We start from the raw sequence: 25552 nt of genomic DNA, 5'->3' as shown, positions 1-25552 counted from the left end.
AGGTTCCCCACAAGTGAAATGTCACGCCAGGGACAGGAATCAGGCGACGGCAGTGCCAGGACTGCGGCGGGCAGGAAGTCACGAGTGGCAGGGACGGCTTTCGCCCCCGCGGCGCGTCCGCCTTCCGGCCTGCAGCACCATTTTCCGCCGCGTGCTGTGGGCTCCGGGGGCCGGCAGAGGGCGCTGTGGCCCCGGTGCGCGGCTGCGGCGGCGCGGTGCGAACTCTCCCCGGGCTGCCCGGGTGCCGCCCTGTCCCAGCCTCCTCTGCGGGTAAACAGACATGGCCGGCGAGGGAGACCCGCAGGACGCTGCGCACAACATGGGCAACCACCTGCCGCTCCTCCCTGGTAACCTCCCGGGACCGGTCCCCGGCGGCGGGACGGGAAGAGGCTCGAGCCTTGAGCGGCGCGGCAGGGCTAGGGAGACGGGCGGGGGGCACCGAGGCCTGCCGGGGCGCTCCGGGAAGCGGCCGCACGTCAGGCCTCCGGCCAGCGACCGGGTCCCGGCGCATCTCTCTCTTGCCGGGTCGCCCCAAGCTATGGGCGAGGGTTTTGGATCGGGAGGGGTCTGCTCCCAAGGGCAGAGACCCTTCCTTCTCCGTCCATTGTGTGTCCAGAACTTGGCTCCAAGGAAACGCCTTAAAACTGAGGGGGAAGGAGGGAGGGGATATGGGGGACCCTGACAGGTTAGCAGCCGTTACTTTTCTGGACTTCTTCCGTTTAATAAGAGTGACAGCTAACAAGCATTAAGCATTTATCATGTCAGGGGCCCTGCAGTAAGCGCTTTGCATGCATTTCTCTGTTTAATCCTCCCCACATAACTTTTCTGATCCGCACTTGGTAGGTGAGAAATGGATTAGAGGATTAGTTCAGTGACTTGCCCAAGGTGACACAGTTGCAGAGCCGGAACTGCAATTCTTTCTGTCAGTATAGCCAGTGTCCCTTAACCACCTCACTGCCAAGACAGTATGTGTATGTTTTTCTCAAGGCATGTAGCTCAAGCAGACAGTAGAATATGCTGAATTAGAGAGATTTAGGAGTGCGATGTTGAATTCAGTTTTCTTTTTTCCTTTGTATTTCACGAAAGTTTACACCTTGGCTTTATATTAGAATTCTGGGCAGAAAAAAATGCATGAATTAATTGTACAAATTTGTCATGGAAGGCTATAGAAGTGATGCTTTTCAAGAGGCTCTCAGACAAACTGGGACTGTTAGCTGAGTTCCTTCAGTGTGTGCCAGTTAGGTGTTGTGGACTCAAAAAGGGGTATGATACACAGTCTGGTATTTGAGGAGGTTTACAATCTCTATGAGGCAAAAGGTAGTTGATTTAGGACCTGATAAATTAATGCTATTATTGTCCTTAAGAGGAATTGAGGTAAAGCATTGTGAAATGGATCTGGAGACATCCAAAAGTATACACTTAGGATGGGGTTGTGGAAGAAAAGTCCGAGGAGGTAGGTTGAGTCTAATTTGTTGGGAAGCCTGCGTCTCTTGCCAGTGGGTGGGGGCTTTTTTCTGTGGTTTGCAAGAAACAGTGTGGGTTACAGGGAGTTCCCCAAGGAAAGCTTTTCTTGAAGGATTAATTTGTCCCCTGGGAGTTGTGTGCCTTGAAGGAGGAGAAGACTGAATGCATGCCCACCATGTAGAAGGGACGTTTTATGTTAAAATAAACCAGAGTCAGAGTCGGTGGTTGTTCCTGAAGCCAACCTAGCTGAATTGACATAAAGGTAAGTGTGTCAGCCTTTGACTGAAGAGCTGAGCTGTTTTTTTCAGAGACATCAGCCCCACTCTGAATGTGCCAAATCCAGTGTTTCAGGGAGGTTACTGATGTTCTGTTTGCATTCATGTGGTGCTCCTGCGTGAGATGAGTCATCAGACTTCACCCTGGTAGTTCCGAACACTGTGTTTTGTTGAAAAAAATCGGAAGTGAGGGGGTATCTGGGTGGCTCAGTCGGTTAAGCAGCAGACTCTTGATTCTGCTTGGGTCATGATCTCAGGGTCCTGGGATCGAGCCCCCACATCAGCTGCGTGCTCAGCGGGGAGTCGCTTGAAGATTCTCCCCCCCCTCCCCCGCAGCCCCTGGCTCGCATGCACACGCACACTCTCTCTCAAATAAATAAATAAATCTTTAAAAAAGAAAGAGTCAGGAGTGAGAAGGCCCAGAGAGGTGGTAGATATAATAATAAAGCTTTTCTAAATCATACGAGTTTTATTTGTAAAGAAACATTGGATCCTTAGATCTGTGTAGTGTGAGTTGTTTTGAAGAGCAATACTCTTTAAGTGCTAAGGAAATAGTTTAACATTTAAGATGCAAAGAATCCATCTTGGCCAAAAGAAACATTAATAAATAAGCAGTCGAGTAGAAGGAAGTGGCTTTTGGACGTATTTATGAGAAAGGCTACTGTATATAAGGAAATTGGTTGAGATTTTTGTTGTTGTTGTTACTTTTGGTGAAACTTCTCTGTTCTTAGCAAAAATGTGTATGAAGTGTTAGACCACTGACCATTTAAATATAAGTTGAAATAATTATGTTACTCTCTTTGACCAATCCCTATATCTAGGAATTCCTGAGAATTAATAGAAAATCCACGGCAATCACTATATTGAAAAACATTTGTTTTTTTCTTGTCAGGACCCTAGCTGGAGGTAATTTGATTTAAATAGTGACATACACAAAGGCAAATGACAATTTTGTAATGACATTTTATCTGTTTAGAAGTGTATTTGGGGCCTTTACATGAAATACGAGGTCAAAACTGAGATTCAGTTTGTCTAGGCCAGGATTTCTTAACCTCAACACTTTTGATTTTGGGGGCTGGAAAATTCTTTGTTGTGGGGGACTGTCCTGCAGGATGCATCCTTGTCGGGTATTTAGCAGCATTGCTGGCCTCTGCCCACTAGATGCCAGTAGGCTTTCCTAGTTGTGACAACCAAATATATTTCCAGACATTTCCAAGTATGGCTTGAGGGGCAAAAATCACCCCTGGTGGAGAATTGCCGATCTAGGGTAGGAATTTTACCCACAGCTGGCATTAACAGGACAGACTCCTATTTAGTAGAATAGCACCTATTTGGTATAGCTTTTTCTAACTTTCTATTAATAATATCAAGTTTTTAGGGGCGCCTGGGTGGCTCAGTCGTTAAGCATCTGCCTTCAGCTCAGGGCGTGATCCCAGAGTCCTGGGATCGAGCCCCGCATCGGGCTCCCTGCTCCGCTGGGAGCCTGCTTCTTCCTCTCCCACTCCCCCTGTTTGTGTTCCCTCTCTTGCTGGCTGTCTCTCTCTCTGTCAAATAAATAAATAAAATCTTTAAAAAAAGTAAAAAATAATATCAAGTTTTTAAACTATATCAGCTTAGTTTTCATAATTTAAAAATTGTGTGTGGGGAAAGTTTTCTAAGACATTAGCTTTAAAATATGTTTTATGTTCCATGCAAACTTTATTTTTAAATTTAAAATTCCAAAGCAAAATTGGAATGAAAATGCTTACAGACATTTCATTTTTTAATAGTATAGTGACAGCCAAGGAAGTGATGTTCCTGCTGTGGAAATGTTTTTGCTGGGTAGTAATGTTATCTTTTTCCATTTTAACTAAAAGGTCTGCCTGCCTGCCTTTCTTCTTTCCTCCCTCCCTCCCTTCTTCCTATCTTCTGTAAGAACTCTTTAAAGTTAAGAGTTTGAAAGAAACAGAGATTGTCTTGTTCCTGCCTGTTATTTTTCTGATGTGGAAACTAAGGCATAATTAGGTGAAATGTTTTGTCTAAGGTCTGTAAGTTAGTTACTACTGACAGAGAGAGAGAGAGAGGAGAGAAACAAATCTCCCTCACTTAAGAATTTAAATAATTTATGTAGATACTTGCTCTTCACGGAGAAGGGAGCATAATCCCTCACCTCTTAAGTGTGAGTTGTGCTGCGTAATTGGCTTCTGCAGAGTACAATGTAGAAAGGAGGAAAAAAGTAACTTTGCAGTAGAGAAACCTGACAGAGAATACCTCAGGCGGGTGATTATGGTCAGCATCAGCAGTGATAAGTCATATTGATAGTATGCACCCCTGATATGATGTGATGAACACAGCCCTTAACCCCTTGTGGTGTTCTCCCCGAAGTACATAACCTCAGTGTAATTATGAGAAATAGATCAAATTCTAATTGAGGGACACTGTATAAAATGCCAAACTAGTACTCCTCATAACTGTCAAGGCCATGAAAAACAAGGAAGCTTTGAGAAACCAGCCGCAAGGAGGCTAAGGAGACGTGACAACTCAATGTCACATGCTAGCATGGATGGGATCCTGAAACGGACCAAGGGTAGTAGGTGAGAACAAGGAAATCCAAATAAAATGTGGAGTTTAATGATGTGTCAACACTGATTACTTAGACAACTATACAGTACTGATAGAAGATATTATATGTCAGGGAAGTGGAGGAGAGATCTATAGGAAAAGGAAATCCCTGTACTATCTTTGCAGTCTTTATGTAAATCTTAAACTGTTCTGCGAAAAAAAAAAATTGCTTGGTGACAGAGCCCAACATAGACCCCAGCCCTCTGGCTGCCTCTTCACAGGCTGTAGAGATCACCACATACAAGTGGTGTTCAGAAGAAGCCCTCTTCTCGTGGGCCCAGAATCCTCGTGAAGGATTTATACATTTGAAGGGGAACATCGCTTTGACATTTTCTTGCATCCATATTTTTTCTCATAATCTTTTACAGCAGAGAGTGAGGAAGAAGATGAAATTGAAATGGAAGTTGAAGACCAGGATAGCAAAGAAGCCAAAAAACCAAATGTCATAAATTTTGACACCAGTCTGCCAACGTCACATACGGTATGTAATGTAATAATAGATCTTACACAGCAGATAGATACGTATAGCAGTAGCTGGAGGTTCCTTACAAGTGACTGAGGTTAGCCTTATTGCATGTTCCCTCACAGTAGGAATTGTGGATGAGGACATGGGCTGTTTGCCAGTAGATACACATACTTAACTCTAATTTTCAAGCAGTTTGATACTATGTCCTGGAGTAATGCTTTGAAGAATTGTCACCCTCCTTATGTGCCTACTAATAATGGAGCTACTCAAATACTTCTTAGTCTCTGCACTACTTGGTACCAGGGTGTTGGTTAACGTGCTAACGTTTTATCGTTGTCATTTGTGATACTTGGACGTAGAGATGTTTCTTATCGTAGTCAAAGAAAAATATTTTGAACTAAAAAATGCTCTTGAATTTGTTTGTGAGACATTCTTCACAAGATAATAGAACTTCCACTCGTAAGAGTCAGAATTTGATTTTCATGTGGGATGCTGATACACCAGGCATATTATTTAAATAAATATTTGTATCTTCTGTTTATATTTCTTTTAATCTGATTTGTTCTGTAGTCTGTTGAGCTTGTATTTATATTACATTTCTACAATGACAGTATATCTGTGTGTGTTCTTAAATAGTATCTGGGCGCTGATATGGAAGAATTTCACGGCAGGACTTTGCATGATGACGACAGCTGTCAGGTTATTCCAGTTCTGCCGCAGGTGATGATGATCCTGATTCCTGGGCAGACCTTACCTCTTCAGCTTTTTCGTCCTCAGGAAGTCAGTATGGTGCGGAATTTAATTCAGAAAGACAGAACCTTCGCAGTTCTTGCATACAGGTAAAATATTAGAATGAATTTGTTTAACACATTCTCTCTCATGTCGAGTCACAGCAGAGGTCAGTGTTAAAGCCAAACCTGGCTATTATTTTGCATGCACAGGAGACTGGATAAGGATGTGAGGTAAGAAATTTTGATGAAAAGATTGAAAGTTCAAGTTGGAGTATTTTTATTGTTCTCACTACCGTCCAGATCAGACATTTTCTGCCACACACAATTAAACTTTCTGGTATTTGAAATTTTTTTAATCATTAATGTCTAATAAAAATTTCTGGAATCTTATTTTCAGGCACTATCATTATTTAAAGAGAAAGAGGGCTTTGACATTTAATGTAAAGGATTACTTTTACGAAGGGGTAGGTGGTTCTTTTCCCTCTCTCAGAATTCATAAGTTGTCCCGTTATAGATCAGTGGCAAACTGGTATTTCAGGTATCTGGTGGCAGCTGAAGGAAATCAGTGGTAGAGGCAGGAAATGAATACAGGGGTTTCCCGCCCCAGTACAATGCTGCTAATAGGAAGCAGCAGAAGTGATGGTCTACTGAAGTAAAAGAGTGTCTCATTTGGGAAATGGGAGTTTAAACCCCTATCAGTCCTAGATCATTTTCAGTGACTAGAGATCTATTATTTACCTAATTTTTTTTCTTATTTGCTCTGATTGTAATTCTGAAGCCTTCTTCTATATCTGCATTCCCCATGTGATTTCAAAATAAAATGATAATAGCTTTGTAGTAAGGGCTAACTGCTGTAGGTTTTTTTTTTTTTAATCGTGTGTATTGCTTTTGCCACTTTGCACATTTAAAATTTTTTTGGAAACTTTGCATATTTAAAAATTAAATGTTCAAAATTATTTCCTTTTAAAATTTATCTTGGAAGTAATATACAGGAGAGGGAAGCACAGTTTGGAACAACAGCAGAGATATATGCCTATCGAGAAGAACAGGATTTCGGAATTGAAATAGTGAAAGTGAAAGCAATTGGAAGACAAAGGTTCAAAGTCCTTGAGCTGAGAACACAGTCAGATGGGTAAGAAATACCATAGATCTTAAAGCTGTGTGTACATCATTAAATGAGGTAGTTTTCTTACATATTTTCTGTTGTATTGACCCTTCATATTTTGTAACTTTGAATTAGTTGTTCTCTTTCCTTTGAATGTATAGCCTAGTGGTTTCCAACTCGGCTATGCATCAGAACCACATATGAAGTTTAAAACTATAGAAGCTTGAGTTTCATCCTCCTCTCCCATCCCTAGAGAGTGGTTTCACCTTGGGTGAGGCTGTAGCATCATTTTTCATGATTTCTAGGTGATTCTCATGCCCCTCCAGGTTTGAGAATAGTAATATAAACCCAAAATGCATTGTCTTTGGGGACAGGGCTTCTTTGGGATTGAAGGCCTTTCTCCAGTGTGGGGAGGCCACCAGCTTCTGAGCTGTGTGTGCACCGGGACAGCTGTGGTGTTTGCAGCATTCCTGTGATATTTGAAAACCACACTGGTTACACCTGCCAGCTGCTCCATCTGAGCTGTAGAAACCATGTGCAGTTAGCACCCATCTCTGGTGAGAATTCTACATCACCCACAAATGTATTAGCTATATAATAGGTGGTCAATAAATGCTTGTTGTCTCTGTACCTCATATAGTTTGGAAATTCTTTGAGTATATTGTTTTAATAGTTATTTTGGCATGGCTCTCATGGTTCGAGCTTTTTAAGTACCACTAACCTCATCAAAAAAAAAAAAATCAGTTCACCTTACTTTATCCTTTTAAAAACAAAGCAAAACAAAATAAGCATTTGTCCAGATGATTGCATGTTACCTCTTAAGGGAGTGGTTCTCAAATCTGGCACATAAGAATCACCTGTGAAGTGTTACAAATATACAGATTCTTAGGGTTCATCCAGTCCTGGTGGATTGGTCTCTTTATAGCCAAGATGAAAATGTTATCTGACTTCTGTGTTGAACAGATAATATCTCTGAACACATGGAACTTCAGAAGTTTTGTCTTGTTTTGTTCACATGGTGGACATTCACAGATATCACTGAACTATGGAAGTATAGTGGACAGGTGAGGCAACCCTTTGGGGCTAGAGAAGGCACAGAAAAATGAGAGATGAGGTGCCAGAGTCCTCAGTGGTACCCCCAGAACATTCACGGTGCAGACTGTCATGGTATTAACACACCGTACTGTCATTACAGGATTGTGTATCTGTCTCCCTCAGTAGATGAGCTGCCTGAGGACAATGACTAACACTTGCATATGTTCTGCACTTAGAACCATAAATGCTGCATGAATGAATGAAACAGTGTCTTCCTGAGAGCTCTGCATTGTGATAATTAGCAAGCTGTTTTGTTACTGCAGATTTTACTAACAGTTCCATATTTAAAGTACTTCTTATTCTCCTGCTTATAAAATTTTGATTATTTGTGAATACTATATTATAGGAACCATGGAAGAAAAATGACTTGGGAGAAAAGTATGTTTCTGAGGCTTTCTTGACTTCTGATTGTGGAAAAACTATTTTCAACACAAGATGGCAGTAGACCATTAATTCTGAAAACAGATCAAAGCCTATATGTTTGACTCTAGTAAAGAGAAACATGAAACTGATAGGGTTAGACAAGACTTGGCAAGGGCACGTTCTCTATATTATAACATAGACGCACTGCTAAGACCTCTCACAGAGGTGAGTCTTTATTAATATAAAAGGCTTCCGTGGAGTGTGGTTTCTCTGGTTCCCTTGCCCCTCTGGCCTGTAACTCCCTTCAGTAGAAATGGTGAGATGGAGATAATGTAGGGCAGTTTCCTTTTTTTCCAAATAAGACAACTAAGTACTAGAGAGATGAAGTGATTTGCCTAAAGTGATGCAGCTAGTAAGCAACAGTTGGTTGGTTCAGGTCCCCTGACTTCCATACTAGTGCTCCTTCTCTACCAGAACTCCTCTGTAGCACCTTGCAACTCAAGCCAGTTTCCTTTTCTCTAGTCAGGTGGTGCTAGATGATAGTCATCTGTCTTTCACGTAAATGATCCTTCATATAAAAACTATAGTGCATCCCTTTGACCTTTTCTAAGAGTCTCTATTTGGCATTTTCTGAACACATGAAAGCGTTTTTTTGTGTTTTTTTGAAAAGTTAATTAAAAAGAGAAGTGTGTCATTGAATCACTGTAGAACCCTTCAGAAATTCCTGAGGATTCCTTAGCATGTAGAGAGGAAGAGGAGATTCATACCCTGTTTGGAATTACAGGACAAGTTCTCTTACCTGTCATTACTGAAACCAATAATCATCTGAATTATTAGAACTGTCTGAACCTAATTTGAAAGCAGTATTTATTGCTCAACTTTCTTCATTAAGGCTATTTTATTTAAGTCACATTTCATTGGTTTTTATAATACTTATATAAATTATGTAACTGTAATCACAGAACAACTGCTATAAACAAGTTGGAAAGAAACAGAAGTAGTTTTGTTAAAAACAGAGCCCAGCTGGCGGGAGAGCTAGCCCGTGTGTGCAGCAGACCCTGGGCGTGCCTAGCAAAAGCAGTGGAGAGCATTGCTCATTCCTGCAAGGCAGTTCAGACAGCTGGTACCGTAGACTGATCAGTAAAAGGATCAGTGAGCCAATCTTTCAGGAACATTGATGTTTTTATCATCATACAATAAAATCTTATGTGGTAGTTGAGTTTAAACATCATTCATAATTTAGTTGCTGATGACTTTTAAAGAAGACTCAGATTTCTAAACATTTCTGTAGAAGAGTACACACTTCTGTCTTAAAAATAAGTATTTGTGTTCATGTGACAGGTGAATAGAGATTTTATTTGTTTTTAACGAGTTCTAATAATATAAGAACATTTGAATATAGTTTGAACATGTGTGTTTTTTTAACATTTTCAGAAGTCATGTAGACATAAATTTGAGCTTGCAGGAAAGAAATGAAGTTAGTGGAATGAGTCTAACCAAGTTAGCCATTTTCATTTAATAAACAAGTAAAAGTATCAAAATTTCATTCCTAACTTTTTGTGGGTCGAGGTAGTGATCAATATGAAAAACCACTTGAGAATTTCTAAACATAATTAATAATGAAGCAGAGACTTTAATACATTGAACTTTATTGATGATCTGACAGTGATTTGTTCCAGCATTTGACTGTACTAATACATTCTACATTTCATGAGCAGTACTCTAGGAGAAATGCTTCAAAAGAAAATAGCTCATAGGTACAGTGTTCCTGTTGGCATTTGTTCATGATAAGATGTTTGTAGTTAATGATATTCTCAAGTAGCAATCTGGAAATGGTGACTTCACTCTCCTGGGAGTTTAAGTAATTTTTAGGTTAAAAAAGATAATATGATGCATGTTTTGATTCTTTGCACTTTCAAGTTAAATGTTTGAGAAGGAGAAAAAGAATGCACATATAAATACAGGCTACATGTAATTCTATAGTCTTATTTTAACTGTCCACATAAATGGGTTCTTGATTTTCTGTTCCTTTACCTACCCACTCCTCCAGTTAGATTAGACTTAGGAGAAGGGACAGGTGTAAGAGCCAGGCAGCAGATGGAGAGCGGGAGGGGCAGGGTATTTAAGAATGTCTAAGAAACTAATTTAGAATAATCAAGCAGTATTTGATGATTATATATTGATTTTTTAAATTTTGTTTCATTAATAGACTGTATTTATCTGAAATATACAAATCTCCCTTTGCATTTCACAGTGAGATTGAAAATCCATGCTTTAGGTTATCTTTGATTTTAACTTCGGTATGATTTATGAAATACAGTATTTTCTGAACATTCTTGCATCTTAACATCAGTATCCTATGATATGTTTAAAAAAGAAAACTGAAAATCTTAGTATTTAAAATGACTCATAATGTTTAGAAACTTAATAGTTTGAGTTAGTTTATTTTAAAAATGAACACCATGCTTGGTTCTCTTTATTTTAGAATCCAGCAAGCTAAAGTGCAAATTCTTCCTGAATGTGTGTTGCCTTCAACCATGTCTGCAGTTCAGTTAGAATCCCTCAATAAATGCCAGATATTTCCTTCAAAACCTGTCTCATGGGAAGACCAGTATTCATGTAAATGGTGGCAGAAATACCAGAAGGTGAGAAACTGATTTTTTATGCATCTTCAAAAAATGAAGACAGGTTGCTTTTTTCCTATATTTAAGAAAGGAACACAAGTCTCCCGATTCGTTCCCCAGACACCTTCTGTGGTAATACTGTAGCTGCATTTGATCAAAGCTGGAGCTTCTGAAAGTTTCGTGGGCAGCCATTTATGTGAAAGCAGTTTGCAAAAATAGTAAAATGTAACAGTACTGTAAGGTGTTCTTGCTATTATGCCTGTCAGTTGTGTATTAGTTAATAGCCTGTGATTTTTAGTTCTGGAGGAATCTCTTCCTAAATCTCTTACCATCATATCAGATGTTTGACTCTTGAATCACAAACACATTACCTTCACAAAGAGTTTCGAATAGCTCATAGTAATTGTGTGTTTCAATTCTTCTGGACTTCTGAAAGAAAAGCTTTTTAGCCATCTTTATACAGTGTGGTTGACACCACAAAAATTGGCTTGAGACTGTGCGCTCTGTTAAAGCACTGCTTGTTTCGGCATTAATTCTTACACATATGCTTTCGGCTAGATCACGCTTCGAAAAATATTGATGAAGCCTTTTCCTACTCATTTTTGAGATGTATCAGTTTTGAGTATAAAATTCTTGTCTAAAGGAAATGACTATCTGTTTTTAAATTTAGGAAATATAGGTTCTTTGAGGTTTATCTTTTTAAAACACAGAGACAATTTCTATTTTAACCTGAAAAATTGTGCATTAATCGCCCCTATTCCTTGTCAAGTAGTGCAGGTTTTAACTGTAAGTTAGCATAGGATCCTAATTAGATATAAATATAGGTAATTGAGATAGTCAGTGTACCACTGCTTTCAGTGTTCTTGAGGCAGAATTCATCCAGTTTTCAGAGAGGGCCTTGTGAGGATGGCTGCTGGGCGGGCAGCAGGCTCATAACCAGGTGTCTATAGGCTTCTTGGTCTTGTTAATCAGTATCTCAGTTGGACAATCTGAGACATGGTTTTCTGTGTTTTAATGAGCGTTTCTAAGAAGAATCTAATAAGCGTGTTAGATTGCTTAAGGATTCCCACGCCACCTTGACACTGATATTTTTGAAGATTTAACAGATAGTGCCTTAAGTTTATAGGCAACTTTTGTATAGTTAGGCAATCCTTCTTTTTTCAGACCTGTTACGGACACTTTAAATATACTTTTACCCTTGTTTTTTTTAGTTAAGTGGTAGAACAGTGGAAGATTTTGTCCTCATGGTCATTTTAAATATCACTGTGGAAATAAGCATGTCAGAGTCAGCTCTGAGGTACATGGGTTCCCAGGGAATGACTTTGGAATTTTTTAAGTCGTTTAATGCCTAGTAATGTGTTCAGCACTAGGTGGTACTGCGATGTTACGTGGCAAGGAAACTGCGTCAAGATGCTGCTATTTATCATCTCAGTATTTAGACAGCTGTGTATTTCAACCATGGGCTTGTTTTTTTAGGAGATACCAAGTATTTTGATTTATATCATTCTTCTGTACTAAGATTGGTTGTTAAAAATTAACCATTAAAAAATCCTAACTTTGCTTTGTGAAGTGGTAAGCATAGGGTGAGCGTGACTGTAGTTCATTCCTGACTTAAGTGCTCTGTGCTAGTTTGTGTCCTTGTCTGTGGGATCTTGCCATCATAAACCTGAACATGATGAGTTGAACAAATAAGACTGCTTTTTTATTCTTACTTTCGTGTGAATTACTGATAGAATTCTTCCTGTTCTGTGGCTAAAGCGCCTTAGCTTTACTGTTCACAGTAAATTCCGGATTAGGCCTTTGCAACAAGGCTGTCACTGGCTTAGCACAAGCAAGGAGAGCCAGACATGCAAAGACCAAGGAAGCGTATGTTTGTTTGGAACCAGGTCCTCTTTTCCCTATTGTCTTACTTCTCCAGTAATAATAATAATAATAATAATAATAGTAATAATAATAATAATAATTCTAGACTCTCAAACATTAGCATTCAGTTACTTTCGTATTCAGAGTTGCCAGGGACTAAACAGAAGGTACTAAGGAAGGAGAGAGGCATAAAAGGTTTTAGGAAATAGAATCCCTTCATCCCATGTATTTTTCAGATTGTTAAATGAGTTCCCTTGCTTAAAATTTGAGTAAAGTTTGTTAGGTTGTAAAATTTGGGTCTAGATCACTAGGCCAAGAAAAATTGCTAGCTGATCTATTTTGGACTGCAGATGACCTAAAACCTCTGTTCTACTTCAGGGAGACCGCTCTGAGCTGCTCACAAAGTGAAGGGAAAGGGGATGGTGGATGCCCTTGGCAGGAGCTCCATGTGCGTTGGTCCTGGCTCGGTGGTTTGACTCACCACGCCTTTAGCCGGGTGCTAACTTACCACAGGCCTGGATCACATTACACTGCTTGTCTTTAGACGGATCTAAGGCTCAATTCGCTCCTCTCAGAGTTGATTCACATCTGCCTCGTACTTCCCATCAGGATCTGAAGCAGTGCATCCATTCGTCTCCAGGTCTGCGAAGTAGTTAGGTAGTCAGAACTGGGAGACGCTTACAGGATTCTAAGCCAACCCGAGCTTATCAGGTTGCCACGCACTTTTTCAGCAGAAATGATACTTAGAGGGTCTCGGAGTGTAGTCTTCCTGTTCAGTGAACCTTGAAACTGTTTGCGCACACTTCTCTTCACATTTGCCATTGAGAACTGCACATTCCAGATGACATAAAGTTAAGCTTCCACAGGTATTCCTGTGTCATCTTCCATTCCGACTGGGCTGCATCAGAGAAGGTGTCCCTAATCACTAAGGAGTTAGGCCACTATCATCACGTTACACTCTTCCAGAACTCACTTCCATCTGGAAATGTTCCTTATTTAGCGATTTGATCTTTGAAACTAATATTTACTTATTTCCTCTCACAGTGCCTTTTGCTCCCCGCTGTGTTTATCATAGTGGGATTCTCACAGTGAGGAAACTTTTCTTTAACCTACTTGGGAGTATGACATAAACTTTTTTTTTAAAAGATTTTATTTATTTATTTGACAGACAGCCAGCGAGAGAGGGAACACAAACAGGGGGAGTGGGAGAGAAGAAGCAGGCTCCCAGCGGAGGAGCCTGATGTGGGGCTTGATCCCAGAATGCCGGGATCACGCCCTGAGCCGAAGGCAGACGCCTAACAACTGAGCCACCCAGGCACCCCAACATAAACGTTTTTAAATGCACTCCCTCCTTACCCAGACGATATCGTTCCTTTATATAGCTCTACTGTGTTCATCAAAAAAGAGTTGATTATGAAATGTAAAAAGAATTGAAATGTGGAAACAAATTAAGAAAGTGATCGACGCTCTTCTTTCTAGTCTTGTTAAATTTATAAGCCACACTCATACAGAACAGGGAAGAACTGAACACCGATTCCAAAGGACAGGGCCCTCCAGTGAGGGCTTGCATGTTAGTTCCCAAGTCTGCCGGAGTTTCTCTATGAAGACACAAATATTCTCATTGCGTTCTGTTTTCTTAGTGAAAGGGTACATAGTGTCCTGGACCTTATCCTCTCTTATAGGAGATTCTTCTGTATCAGCTTTTGGAGCCCGCCTTCCTTGCTGCTGCTGGAGCTGCACAGTGTTGTCTCATGGGGCTGCACCATCACATATAGAACTAGTCCCCTGAGGACGACAGCGTACAGTGACCTTTCAGACACATAAATATATGATAAATGTTGAGACATGGGATGATAGGGAAGCTACGTTTGTTATTGGGACAGATATTTTTGGAGTGCCTTACTAAGGAGGTGGTTCCTATATGTACCCTGATCCTGGCTTCATGGACAGTGTAGTGTCCAGCTTAATTTTTGATGATCTGATAAGTAAAATACAGAATCTTGTTGGAGGTTTAATTTGAAATTCTTTCGATATGAACGAAGTATAACATTTTATGTTAAATAGCAATTTGTATTTCCTTTGTTTTTTTTATTCCAAGATACTTGTACAATTTTATTTATTTTTTGATAATTTTTTTATTATGTTAGTGAGGAAATATCTGTTCATTGTATTTGCTCCATTGTAGATTTTTAGGACTTCTTCATATGTCAGGAAACTTACCCCTGTCTGTAATTAATAGGTTCCAAACATTTTCCCTTTTGACTTTGGCATATTACAGAGAGGTTTTCTTTTTTCTTATGTAGTTGAATTTACCTTTTTTTGTTAATGCCTCTGTATTCTGAATTATAGCTAGAAATGACTTCCCTGTACGGAGGAATCTTTATTTTTTAAAAAAATATTAAAAATGTGATCTTTTACTTTTGATTGTTGATTTCATTGCTTTTAAGGAAATCAAAACTTTTAAGTTTCTATCCACGTATGGTTTGTCCTGGTATGAATTCAATTCTACTTTTCTTCTTGATGGCTCCCCATTGTCCTGTTAGCATTTTCTGGAAAGCCCATATTTTCCGTCACTGATATGACCAGATATCATATACACCAAATTGATGATTCTTCTTTTCCTTCTGCTTTGTTGTCAGTCTGTGTACCTCTACAATACTGTTACAACCGTTGACAATTTATAATTTTTGTAAATAGAAATATGACTGGTAACCCCCTTACTGGTCTTCTCTTTTTTCAAGGTGTTTGTGGCTACTGTTGCTTCACCTTTCCAAAGAACTTCAGAATCTGTTTTTGTCTTGTCCCAGAATAATAATAGGAGCAGTAGAACAATAACATTTGTTGCCTATTTTATAGTAAAGAAGAAAAAAGTCTTGGAATCTTAGGCTCTGTGTAGTCAGGGACTTCTGTGGACAGAATTGTGATTTCTCAGGCGTACATCTTATCCTTGTAGTTGTGTATCTGCCATGAGGAGTTTAGAACTCTCAGAGCAGGAAAGAGCATATCCTTCCATTCCACTTACAAGCAAGTAGGGATTTGGTAAATGAAGGAGGAAACAAAAACTAGTAGCTTTTGAATTACTTGGGTAGATTATTTTCATTATTTACATTGCTGATTGTGATGGGATTTGATACAATAAATGACCGCCTTTGGTCACTATGTATGTCAGTGGTGATGACCTGCTATTCACGTTTTGCCTTTTACGTTACTCTTCCAATTTCATTGCACTTCAAAGAGCCATTTAAGGGAGTTTCACATTTTTTTAGTATTGCACATTGTTGGAAGGCAAAGCTGGAGCTATAGTTATGACGCTTAAAAATGGAAGAATGTGATGGATTATCTTGAGGTAACAGAGATTTCATTTTAAGGGCCTTTCTGCCTGCTTTCAATAGTAAATCCTGTTCCCAGAGTGAATACTTGTTCACCAGAGAATCAGTCATTGGTCATTTTTAAGCACCTAACTTTTGAGCTAGTATTAACATTTTTTTGAGGTATAGCCCTTTTATGAAGTAAGTCATGATGTTAATATGTGTGAAGAATGCCCTTACATTGCTAGAACTTACCATCACTATTACCCAGCTATAAGACAGGAACCTCTGCTGTTGTGCCAGAAGCCTAAATTGGACTTTTAAATTTGAGACACTGAAATGGCTTAAATTTGGGTATTATTTGCTCTGTATAGGCTAGCTAGTCTTTTCTGGTATATTTCTCTTGAGTTTGTATAGTTGACTGTATAAAGCACATCACAAAATAATAGGATAAATATATTTAATTGATCCGTAAATAGAACTTTAGAGTCTGTCAAGATAATCCTGATAAGAATTTTATTGGCCGCCTCATTTTAAAAAGTCCCAGAACTGAGACACCTGCATTGCAGCTTGGTCACAGTCACCAAGCACACGTCCTGACCCGCCACACTGCTCTTAGTAGACTAGCGGACCACGCTCTGTTCACCTTATAGTCTCATGGGAAGGAATGTTTATAGATGAATAAATTGGTTTGGTTTTTCTTTATATTGACATGGGTGCCAAATAAAATTATATGCTTTTGTATTGCAAAAACGATCATTCTCACATCACTCTAAGTGTATATTAGTAACTGAATGGGAGTGTGTAGTGTGTGTCAGTCAGCCACACTAAAGCTTCTTTGGATTTTTGTCATTTTGTAATTCTGAGTATACCAGCAGGAAGTAAGCTACTCTGCACTAAAATATATGCTCCACAGGGCAGTGATTTTAGTCTTTTTTTGTTTTAATCACTGGTATATCCCAAATGCCTAAAGATAATGCCTGACACATACTGGGTGCTCAAAATATTTTTTAAATATTCGAATAATGGTTAGAATCAGACTCCCTGGATGCCCAGCCTAGTGACTCCCCATTTGTGAACTGTGACCTTGGGCAAGTTTTACCATCCTTCTGTGCCTGTTTCCTTATCTTTAGAACGGGGATAATGCTGCCAAACTCAGAGAATTTTCGTAAGACGTGCAGTGGTTGCCTTTGCTATTACTGAATAGTCGGGGATACCTGATAGGCTGCGTTAGCATGTTTTTAGTCTGTGTGTTTATTCTGTAGTATTTATTTGAACTGTGACAAAAATCCTCAGCCTTAGTTTTTTATCTTAAACATAAAGAACTAGGGAGAGTAACTTAAGTGTCTTGTGTTCTGGCTCCTCTGGCGTAAATCACTTTGGAAGCCATCCCAGACCTATCTTTTGGTAGCTTCAAATACAAGAAGGATTATATTGAACCAAAAATTCTTCTCGTTAAAGAATCCATTGGTCATTGAGCCTTGAAAAACAAGTCTGTCCTCATCCATGTAGTAGTTCCCTAAAATATTTAAAAGTAATTATCATGACCCCTTGAGAGGCAGCTCCAAACTGAACATCCCTAAAGCAAACTCTTGACCTCCTCTTAGCATCCTGGTCCCTGACAATTGAAGTTCCCATATTTGTCACAGAAGGGGAACATTATTGTCTCATCTTAGATCCTGGGCGTCTTCAAGCATGGCATTGCGGAGAGAGTAGGATGTGAGCGCTGCAGCACAAGAGTTAGTTCATAACTATCAACTAAGTCCCCCAGGTCTTTCCTACATGTGTTGTGTACCTTCCCCATTTCATACCCATTCATTGGTCTTGCAGGTGCAAGCATAGGATTTCCCTTTCATTTTGTTAAGTCTTCTAGCTTGCTTTTCTTGTTCCACTCTGGGACAGTCCGTGTTGAGCCACCTTCCTCCTTTCCCACTCGCTTTTCTTGTGTCATGCCCGATGTCAATTAACAGTTTACAAAAGTAGGAATATCTATACCTATGAAGGTTGTCTTCTTTATTGAGAAAGATGTAATCATTCTTTGTCCTCTGTGGGTTTGATATGCCTTGCTTGATAGGTGCAGCGTATCCTCTCCTATATACATACACAACAGTGCATTTATTGTTCCTTGACATTTAGGTGGTTTCCAGTTGGTGCTGTTAACAGCACTACTGCAGTGCATTCTCTGTCTTATCTTTTTGTCCTATAGAACACTTCTCTTTCCAGACTTTCCTGGTAGGTTTTATACATTTATTTTTCCAAATGAACTTTATATGCTTCTAAATTCCAATCTTGTTGGTATTACATTGAATATATGCTTTGACATCTGCATCTGAATGATTATTGAGCCTTCTCATTAAACACAGAAATTGTAATGGAATTTAAGTATGACTCACAGTTTTCTATGGGTTTAGGCATGCTTTCATTTGGATTCTAAAATACAACGATTGGAAGACATACCCAGTGGTTTCCCCCTTTCCCTGAATTCTATGAAATGGGCGACTTCGTCATGTTGAGTCTCTAGTGTATGATCATTGTTTTCTTGGAATTGCTTAATTTCTTATGTTTGCCTCCATGGTAATTCAGTTGAAAGCCATTTAAATTTTTACACAAAGACCATTTGGATGATATTTTGAATTTTCACTGCGTATACTGGGCAAGTAATCAATAGTATAAAAGTAGATAACGTGATCAACAGAAGTTAGTTACTCTTCAAGGTCTCTTAATTTTACTAAGTTTGCTTGGCATTGAAACTTTAGGATTCTAGTTACAATATAAATTGAAAGATATAAAAACATGATTGTCAAATTTAATAGAAAATCATCTGTTACAGGGTTATCTACAAAATGTTCCATATTTTTGAAATTAAAAAATCTTTTCCAGGGCCAGAATCAATTTTCAGATATTTTTCTTTGCACTATAAGAATTATATAGAGTTTTTTAAGTGACTTTTTTTCTGTTTTCAGAGAAAGTTTCATTGTGCAAATTTGACTTCATGGCCTCGCTGGCTGTATTCCTTATATGATGCTGTAAGTATTACCTTGTACTTTTTTCTTTTTACGGTAAGCCTTGTCATAATTAAGGGTCATTAGAATGAAACATAGGCTTTCATACTCAGTGGTATCTCATTTTCAGAACTAATGCCATCCTTTACATTTAGGTAGAGCATGAAGGAATTAGATACTATTGGATTTACTTTGCCTTTAATCTATAGAATTTTTCATTTTCCCAGTTTCTAGTGGCTTATAAATTCAGGACAAGATGAGACATTTTGGGATCTAGTAAGGATTTGGAATGTGGTGAGTGTAGGTAGATTTAGAAAAGCATTGCATACAATGTTTTGGTTTTTTTCCTAAACAAGTATATGAACTTACTGTCTCCTGATCCCGTTAGTCTACTACATCCGCAAGTGTTTTGCTCCTCAAATTTTAATACTTCGGCATCACCATGCCTTGTAAACCTAAACTGGAATTGTTCAAAGAATCTGGGTTTTAGACACAAAGACTGTGTTTGAAGCTTTTCTGTCATCCCCTGTGGTTTGGGGCACCTAAATAAATTGAATTTAAAAAACGGGGATAATGATAGTTATTGTACTTGGCACACAGTAGGCATTCAACAAATGTTAGTCATTTCCCTTAGTGACTCACCCCACGCACAGGTGCGGAATCTTGCTTGGGAAGAGTAAGCACGGAAGGTTGAACACTTACCACAAGCACAAGTCTAAAGGAAGCTACAGTTCACTGTCCTGCAGCAGCTTTGGGCCATTACAGATAACACAGCAGACACGGATTGTTTGCATACATTTGTGAAAAGATAGTAGGCACTGTTGTGTACTAAATAGGTGCCAAGTAAGGTATGTAGGTAGCAAGCGCTCATGAAGTTTATAGGAGACACTGTCCCCACGAACAGAGTCAGAAAAGCTGTCCTAGAAAGGAGGAGAGAGGCCAGTTCCACAGTTGATCAGAGAACAACTAGAAGGCAGTGAGTCAGCAGCGTGTGCCACTGCGGAAAGAGACAGCGGAGGAGAGAGGCCTGGAAAGCCAACCTAGTGCTGGGCGCACGAGCCGGGGCTTTGATCATCTGAGCATAAGAAAATAGACATTTTTTAACTGGGACTCAAATCTTAGTAGAGGACTTAAATTGCTACTAATATGTTAGTTTTATTAGAGTTGAAAATCTGGCAGTAAGTTCTAAAACATCTGTGAACCTTATTTTGGTTGCTTTTACTTTAAACAAGGAAACTTTAATGGATAGAATCAAGAAACAGCTACGTGAATGGGACGAAAATCTAAAAGATGATTCTCTTCCTTCAAATCCAATAGGTATGAAAAGTCAGCTTCCTTCCTGTGGCCTTTGATGTTTTACTAAATATTTTTGTTTAATGAAACCAAAAATTTTAGTTTAATATTTTTATTTGCTCCGAAAAGCATACACATTTGTTTTGAGCATTTAAAAAAATGAGTATTTTTTAAGGTAATTTTAACAAAGTTCTTAAATTTTGTGAGCACTCCAGTCTTAAGCAAAGTTTTCCTGTTAACAAATTGCAGATGAGATCAGCTGCATTCAGGGTGGTACGGCCATAGACCAAATTGCAGTAAACGGGGCACATTCAAAAACTTGAGTGTCAGGATTCTCTCTCTCTGAACTTTAAGATGGCTTTCAAAAGGACCCTAGTTCTAAGACTTTATTTATCTTATGTATGTATAATCTGTCTGGTTATTAAGTACAGTTACTGTAGCCATTTTTCTAGTCTTTTAGCAGATTGACGTCTTACACCATGGGTTTGATTTTCATGTTTAAAAGACCAAAAGCAACAATAAAAAAAACAACCACCCAAACCCCGAGGCTCAGCTCTCTGGAGCTCACTGCTTTCCCATCTTGAGAGTGTGCTTTCACTTCAATAAAATTTCCCGCCTATGCTGCTAGCTCTAGCTAGCTAAATAAATAAATAAATACAGACAGACAGACATTTCTAAAACCAATTATGGGAAAAGTTAATTTTAGAACTTCCTAAGAATATATATTCGATTAGCTAGTGTATTTTAGTATTGTTTATAATTATGTCAAATACATTCTTTGGGAATCCTGTAGAGAGGGTTTATTTCAGAAAGACATTGTCATCTGATTCATATGTCATCTGATACTTATCTGCTTCAAAAATTTAAAACTTGAAAAACCACCATGTCTTTAAGATTTTTCTTACAGAGTAGCTGCTTGTCTTCCTATTGATGATGTATTAAGGATTCAGCTCCTTAAAATTGGTAGTGCCATCCAACGACTTCGCTGTGAACTAGATATCATGAATAAAGTGAGTAAAGCGACCATGTTTGTGACACCCATGTTTTAGGCTTGATTATCTATGGGACCGTCATGTAGTCATGCAATTAGAAAACTAGTTGTTTGCTAGTTTTTTTTTTTTTAAAGATTTTATTGATTTCTTTTTGAAAGAGACTGATCAAGTGAGGGGGCAGAGGGAGAGGGGAAACAGGCTCCCCACTGAGCAGGGAGCCCAATGTGGGGCTCCATCCCAGGACCCTGAAATCATGACCTGAGCCGAAGGCAGACACTTCACTGACTGAGCTACCCAGGCGCCCCACTAGTTTTACATATCTAAAGTATAATTTAGACATTTGGGATCATACAGACACGTAGATTGTTTTTACATCCCTCAAACACTTAGTCTGTAAAAACACTCCTTTTCTACACGGACTGTGTGTGCTTATATATCTGTCACTCTCTGTCCTACAAAGTCAGTAGTTTTATAAGTGAATATGTGTCAGATCTCAGGGGTTTTCTTGGTCCTACTTTAAAACTGTTTTTGAATGACTGGAAGGAAAATGTGATAGAGGGATCAGTACTTTAGAGAAGTTGCTTGATGAGCTATGTAATTACATAATTAAACAAATGTGAATTTTCCCCACTAATTTTCTCAAATTTTTTAGTGTACGTCTCTTTGCTGTAAACAATGTCAAGAAACAGAAATAACAACCAAAAATGAAATATTCAGGTGAGAGCTCTATTACATTTTCAGTATACTTCTGAATACATTTTCCCAACTGCTGTAATAGTTATAGTCAAGACCATATTTCCATTCTCCATATATTTCCCGCTATTAAATAACAATCATTCGGCAAACGCTATATGGGGAGTTAAGACACTCTTCCTGATTGGGTACTCAGCAGCAATGGTTATGTAAGATATTCACGTGGTAATGAGCATGGTAAAGTCAAACAAGGGGGCAATCTTTTTTTTCCCCCCATTCCTGCTTGATAATCTGTTTATCATCTTAGTGATCCTCCTAACATGAATGCCTCAGGTACGTTCTTCTAGGCACACATAGAGCCCGAAGGTAAAGTAAAGTAGGACATGCTTCTGAACATATACTGATGCTCTGTGACACAAGTGTTTATGATGAATTTGTACTAAAATAATTATAAATCAAGACAGTAAGGAAATTGTTGCCTACAAAGTAATCAGTTGTCCAAGGATGACTAAATAGGACCTTTTCACTGTACTTCTACTCTCAGAGACTCCTTTAGATGAAGTTGAGCTCCCTGTTTTATAAACATGTAGACTGTTTACATACTAAAGTTCTGACGTTACCTCTTATAACCTCATTAGACATTTTTTTTCTTCCCATTTTGACTTGACTTAGTTTATCCTTATGTGGACCGATGGCAGCTTATGTGAATCCTCATGGATATGTGCATGAGACACTGACCGTGTATAAAGCTTCCAACTTGAATCTGATAGGCCGGCCTTCTACAGAGCACAGCTGGTTTCCTGGGTAACGTGGCGGTTACTTTTCTTTGGGGGGGGGGTTGCCTTAATTGGACAGAGTACTAAGCAGATTTGTTAGAATTTTAATAAAAAATAGACAATGAGATGAATAATTCTATTTAAATGCTCTTCGTTTTATGAATGGCTAATAACAGCTAGTTTGGCATACTCTCACTAAACATAAAGTTAGAAGGTTGGCAACACAGTTATCCTTAACTATGCATTAATCCAGATTTTTCATTTTAGCTCATTCTGAACACCAGCTGGCTTATAACCCAGTAAAACTGTATCTGAACCATATTCTGTAATATGTCAAACCAGAGAATATTTCCTAAGCAGTGACAAACAAAACAGCTGGAAGAGCCATTGAATCCTTGTTTTCTTCAATTTTTTTTATTTTCTTTAGCCCAGTGGCCTTCAGACTATGAGCCTGGGACTAGCAGTACTTTCTGGAAACTAGTTAGGGTTCTTGAAAATAGTTAAGGCTGAGGGAATGTATTAATAGTCTTTTCTATATGCTGGGTCAGTCTTTTATTTATTTTGAAAAAAGCAAGCAAAGAAGTGTGGATTAGTGATGATAAAATTGCCATTTTGGTTGTAGGACCATATCACTTGGATTGTCCAATTTTATTTAACACCCTTGTTAAGGATTAAAAGAATTAACTTGTTCATAGATGTGGGATATACCTGGGGAAGAAACAGTTTCAGTTATATGGTTTATTTTTCTAGTTATAGTTTGATTTTCTCCATGAATTTTCTGACAAAAATCATTCTTCAGAGAAGTGTTTCTTAGATTTTAGATGAGAAATTCATGTCTCTCTCCCTCCCACCCCCCATTTTATTTTATTTTATTTTTTTAAAGATTTTATTTATTTATTTGACAGAGATAGAGACAGCCAGCGAGAGAGGGAACACAAGCAGGGGGAGTGGGAGAGGAAGAAGCAGGCTCACAGCAGAGGAGCCTGATGTGGGGCTCGATCCCATAACGCCGGGATCACGCCCTGAGCCGAAGGCAGACGCTTAACCGCTGTGCCACCCAGGCGCCCCCACCCCCCCATTTTAATTCATAAGAATGTATTTCTGGAGGTAGTGTTTTTTTTTTTTAAGATTTTATTTATTTATTTGACAGAGATAGAGACAGCCAGCGAGAGAGGGAACACAAGCAGGGGGAGTGGGGAGAGGAAGAAGCAGGCTCATAGCAGAGGAGCCTGATGTGGGGCTCGATCCCATAATGCCAGGATCACTCCCTGAGGCGAAGGCAGACGCTTAACCACTGTGCCACCCAGGCGCCCCATAGATAGTGTTTTTTAACATGACTCCAATACAAAACCACCAAGGAACGGTACCTGCGAGTTAATCCATATTGACAAGATTAAGTAAGTTTTTTCTCCAATGCCAAGAAAGAAAAAAATTAAACACAGCTTAAGAGCACAATCAAGTTTGTTTCAGGAAACCATATAGAATTTAGTTCTCTCTTGATAACAGCTTTATACGATGATAGGCTTGGGGTACGGAAATGCGTTTCCTTAGCTGATACCTTTCTTTAATTTTGTAGGTATGCTTGGACTATCGCCCAGTGTAGGATCTGTGCAAGCCATATTGGATGGAAATTTACAGCCACCAAAAAAGACATGTCACCTCAAAAATTTTGGGGTTTGACTCGATCTGCTCTGTTGCCCACAATCCCAGACACTGAAGATGAGATAAGCCCTGACAAAGTAATACTTTGCTTATAAACAAATATGGTAGAGATAGTTATTTATCAAGTTGGTCTTGTAAAAATCAGATCTGCTTTGGAAATTACTGCTTTTGATGCATACCTAAGTAAAAAAGCAACATTACATGGAAGGTTGCAGTTTCTTAGTCAAAGGATATTTGAAGATTTAAATTAAAATATACTATTCAAAAGGAAGAAAAGCAGTCTAAAAAACACGGGTTTTTATGAATATCTACCTTAGTACCATTATACTCTGGCCTGCTAGGACACGAAGCCCTCTCTGAAAGGGAGGAGATGGGTTTCCTGCACAATACATATTTGTAATTCCTCTAGCATGAGGTTAATCATTTGCTCCTGATACATGGAACAGCAAGTTTTTATCCGTGCTCTCACTGGCAGAAGTTCCCAAAGCTAGAGTGCCAAGTACTTGTTCCTTTTGAAAGAGGCAAAGAAAGGCTTTAATTTTCTTGAGTTTCTCTCAAACTGATTTGTAAATTTTGAAAATATTAAAGAGTTAAAATATGCAGTTTGAGCCACAACACAGTGTTCATTTCCTTATGCATTTGTTAGTGGAAAAACAGTAACTTACGTATTTGCTCAGTGTTTGTTTGAACACCCTGGGTATTCTGTTCCAAACTTCAATTTGAACCTAAACTAATACGGAACAGAGATATTAAAAAAAACATACCTCCCTTCAATCAGGCTACAAGTGACTGTATTTTGTAAGCACCTTTGTTTCATGTAAATTGAAAATCTGTAAGTAAAGTTTAAGAGCAAACAATATTACACATCTTTTTTGTTTAAATATTGTAAAATATTTACTCACAAGTCGATAATTTAAGCATTAAGATGAAGTTCTAGATAGACTGATTAGCCACCTACCTCTTTGCTTCTATGTTCAAGTGTTGATTGGATCCTTTCACATTTGTGTGATTAACTTCAGTTTTGATATGACCTCACTGCTTTACATAATTGGGAAAAGTTCAACTAATGGGGAAAAATGTATGAGGCCAAAAACAGACTGTTAAATCTCGTTTTATTAATATTTTCTTTTACCAAACGTGCAGTGGTTGTGATTGCCTAAATGATCAACTGAAGACCTCATGTTGCATATTTATGTACAGGAGGTAAATGAAAAGCAACTCAAGAATGCTGTCCATTCT

General features: G+C 38.8%; 1 protein-coding gene across 4 annotated transcripts; it reads left to right on the top strand.

Annotated features, from left to right (window-relative positions):
* The first annotated feature begins 195 nt into the window (after positions 1–195).
* CRBN (cereblon) lies at positions 196–25449 on the top strand. Of its 4 annotated transcripts, none has more exons than XM_011220654.3 (12): positions 258–347; positions 1598–1726; positions 4709–4821; positions 5443–5645; positions 6520–6669; positions 10586–10745; positions 18859–18921; positions 20130–20214; positions 21085–21200; positions 21835–21899; positions 22548–22679; positions 24228–25449. In XM_011220654.3, exons 3-12 carry the CDS (start codon positions 4738–4740, stop codon positions 24406–24408), a joined length of 1239 nt encoding a protein of 412 aa, XP_011218956.1. In that variant the 5' UTR covers positions 258–347; positions 1598–1726; positions 4709–4737; the 3' UTR covers positions 24409–25449. The 4 variants fall into 4 exon arrangements, with proteins under 4 accessions (XP_002915989.1, XP_011218956.1, XP_019651651.1 ...); XM_019796092.2 differs by having other exon boundaries at positions 284–347; positions 1577–1726; XM_002915943.4 differs by lacking the exon at positions 1598–1726 and having other exon boundaries at positions 196–347.
* Positions 25450–25552: the final 103 nt, after the last annotated feature.

This window comes from Ailuropoda melanoleuca, chromosome 4, assembly GCF_002007445.2.
Source record: "Ailuropoda melanoleuca isolate Jingjing chromosome 4, ASM200744v2, whole genome shotgun sequence".
Classification (NCBI taxonomy): domain Eukaryota; kingdom Metazoa; phylum Chordata; class Mammalia; order Carnivora; family Ursidae; genus Ailuropoda; species Ailuropoda melanoleuca.
This window is presented reverse-complemented; position numbering and strand designations above follow the sequence as displayed.

What these genes read in the sequence shown, in the direction of transcription:
- CRBN (XM_002915943.4), top strand. Translation starts at nt 281, where the DNA reads ATGGCCGGCGAGGGAGACCCGCAGGACGCTGCGCACAACATGGGCAAC. An exon ending in TGTATTCCTTATATGATGCT is followed by an intron (nt 18,922 to 20,129) that starts GTAAGTATTACC and finishes ACTTTAAACAAG; the next exon opens with GAAACTTTAATGGATAGAAT. An exon ending in GAGCACAGCTGGTTTCCTGG is followed by an intron (nt 22,680 to 24,227) that starts GTAACGTGGCGG and finishes TTAATTTTGTAG; the next exon opens with GTATGCTTGGACTATCGCCC.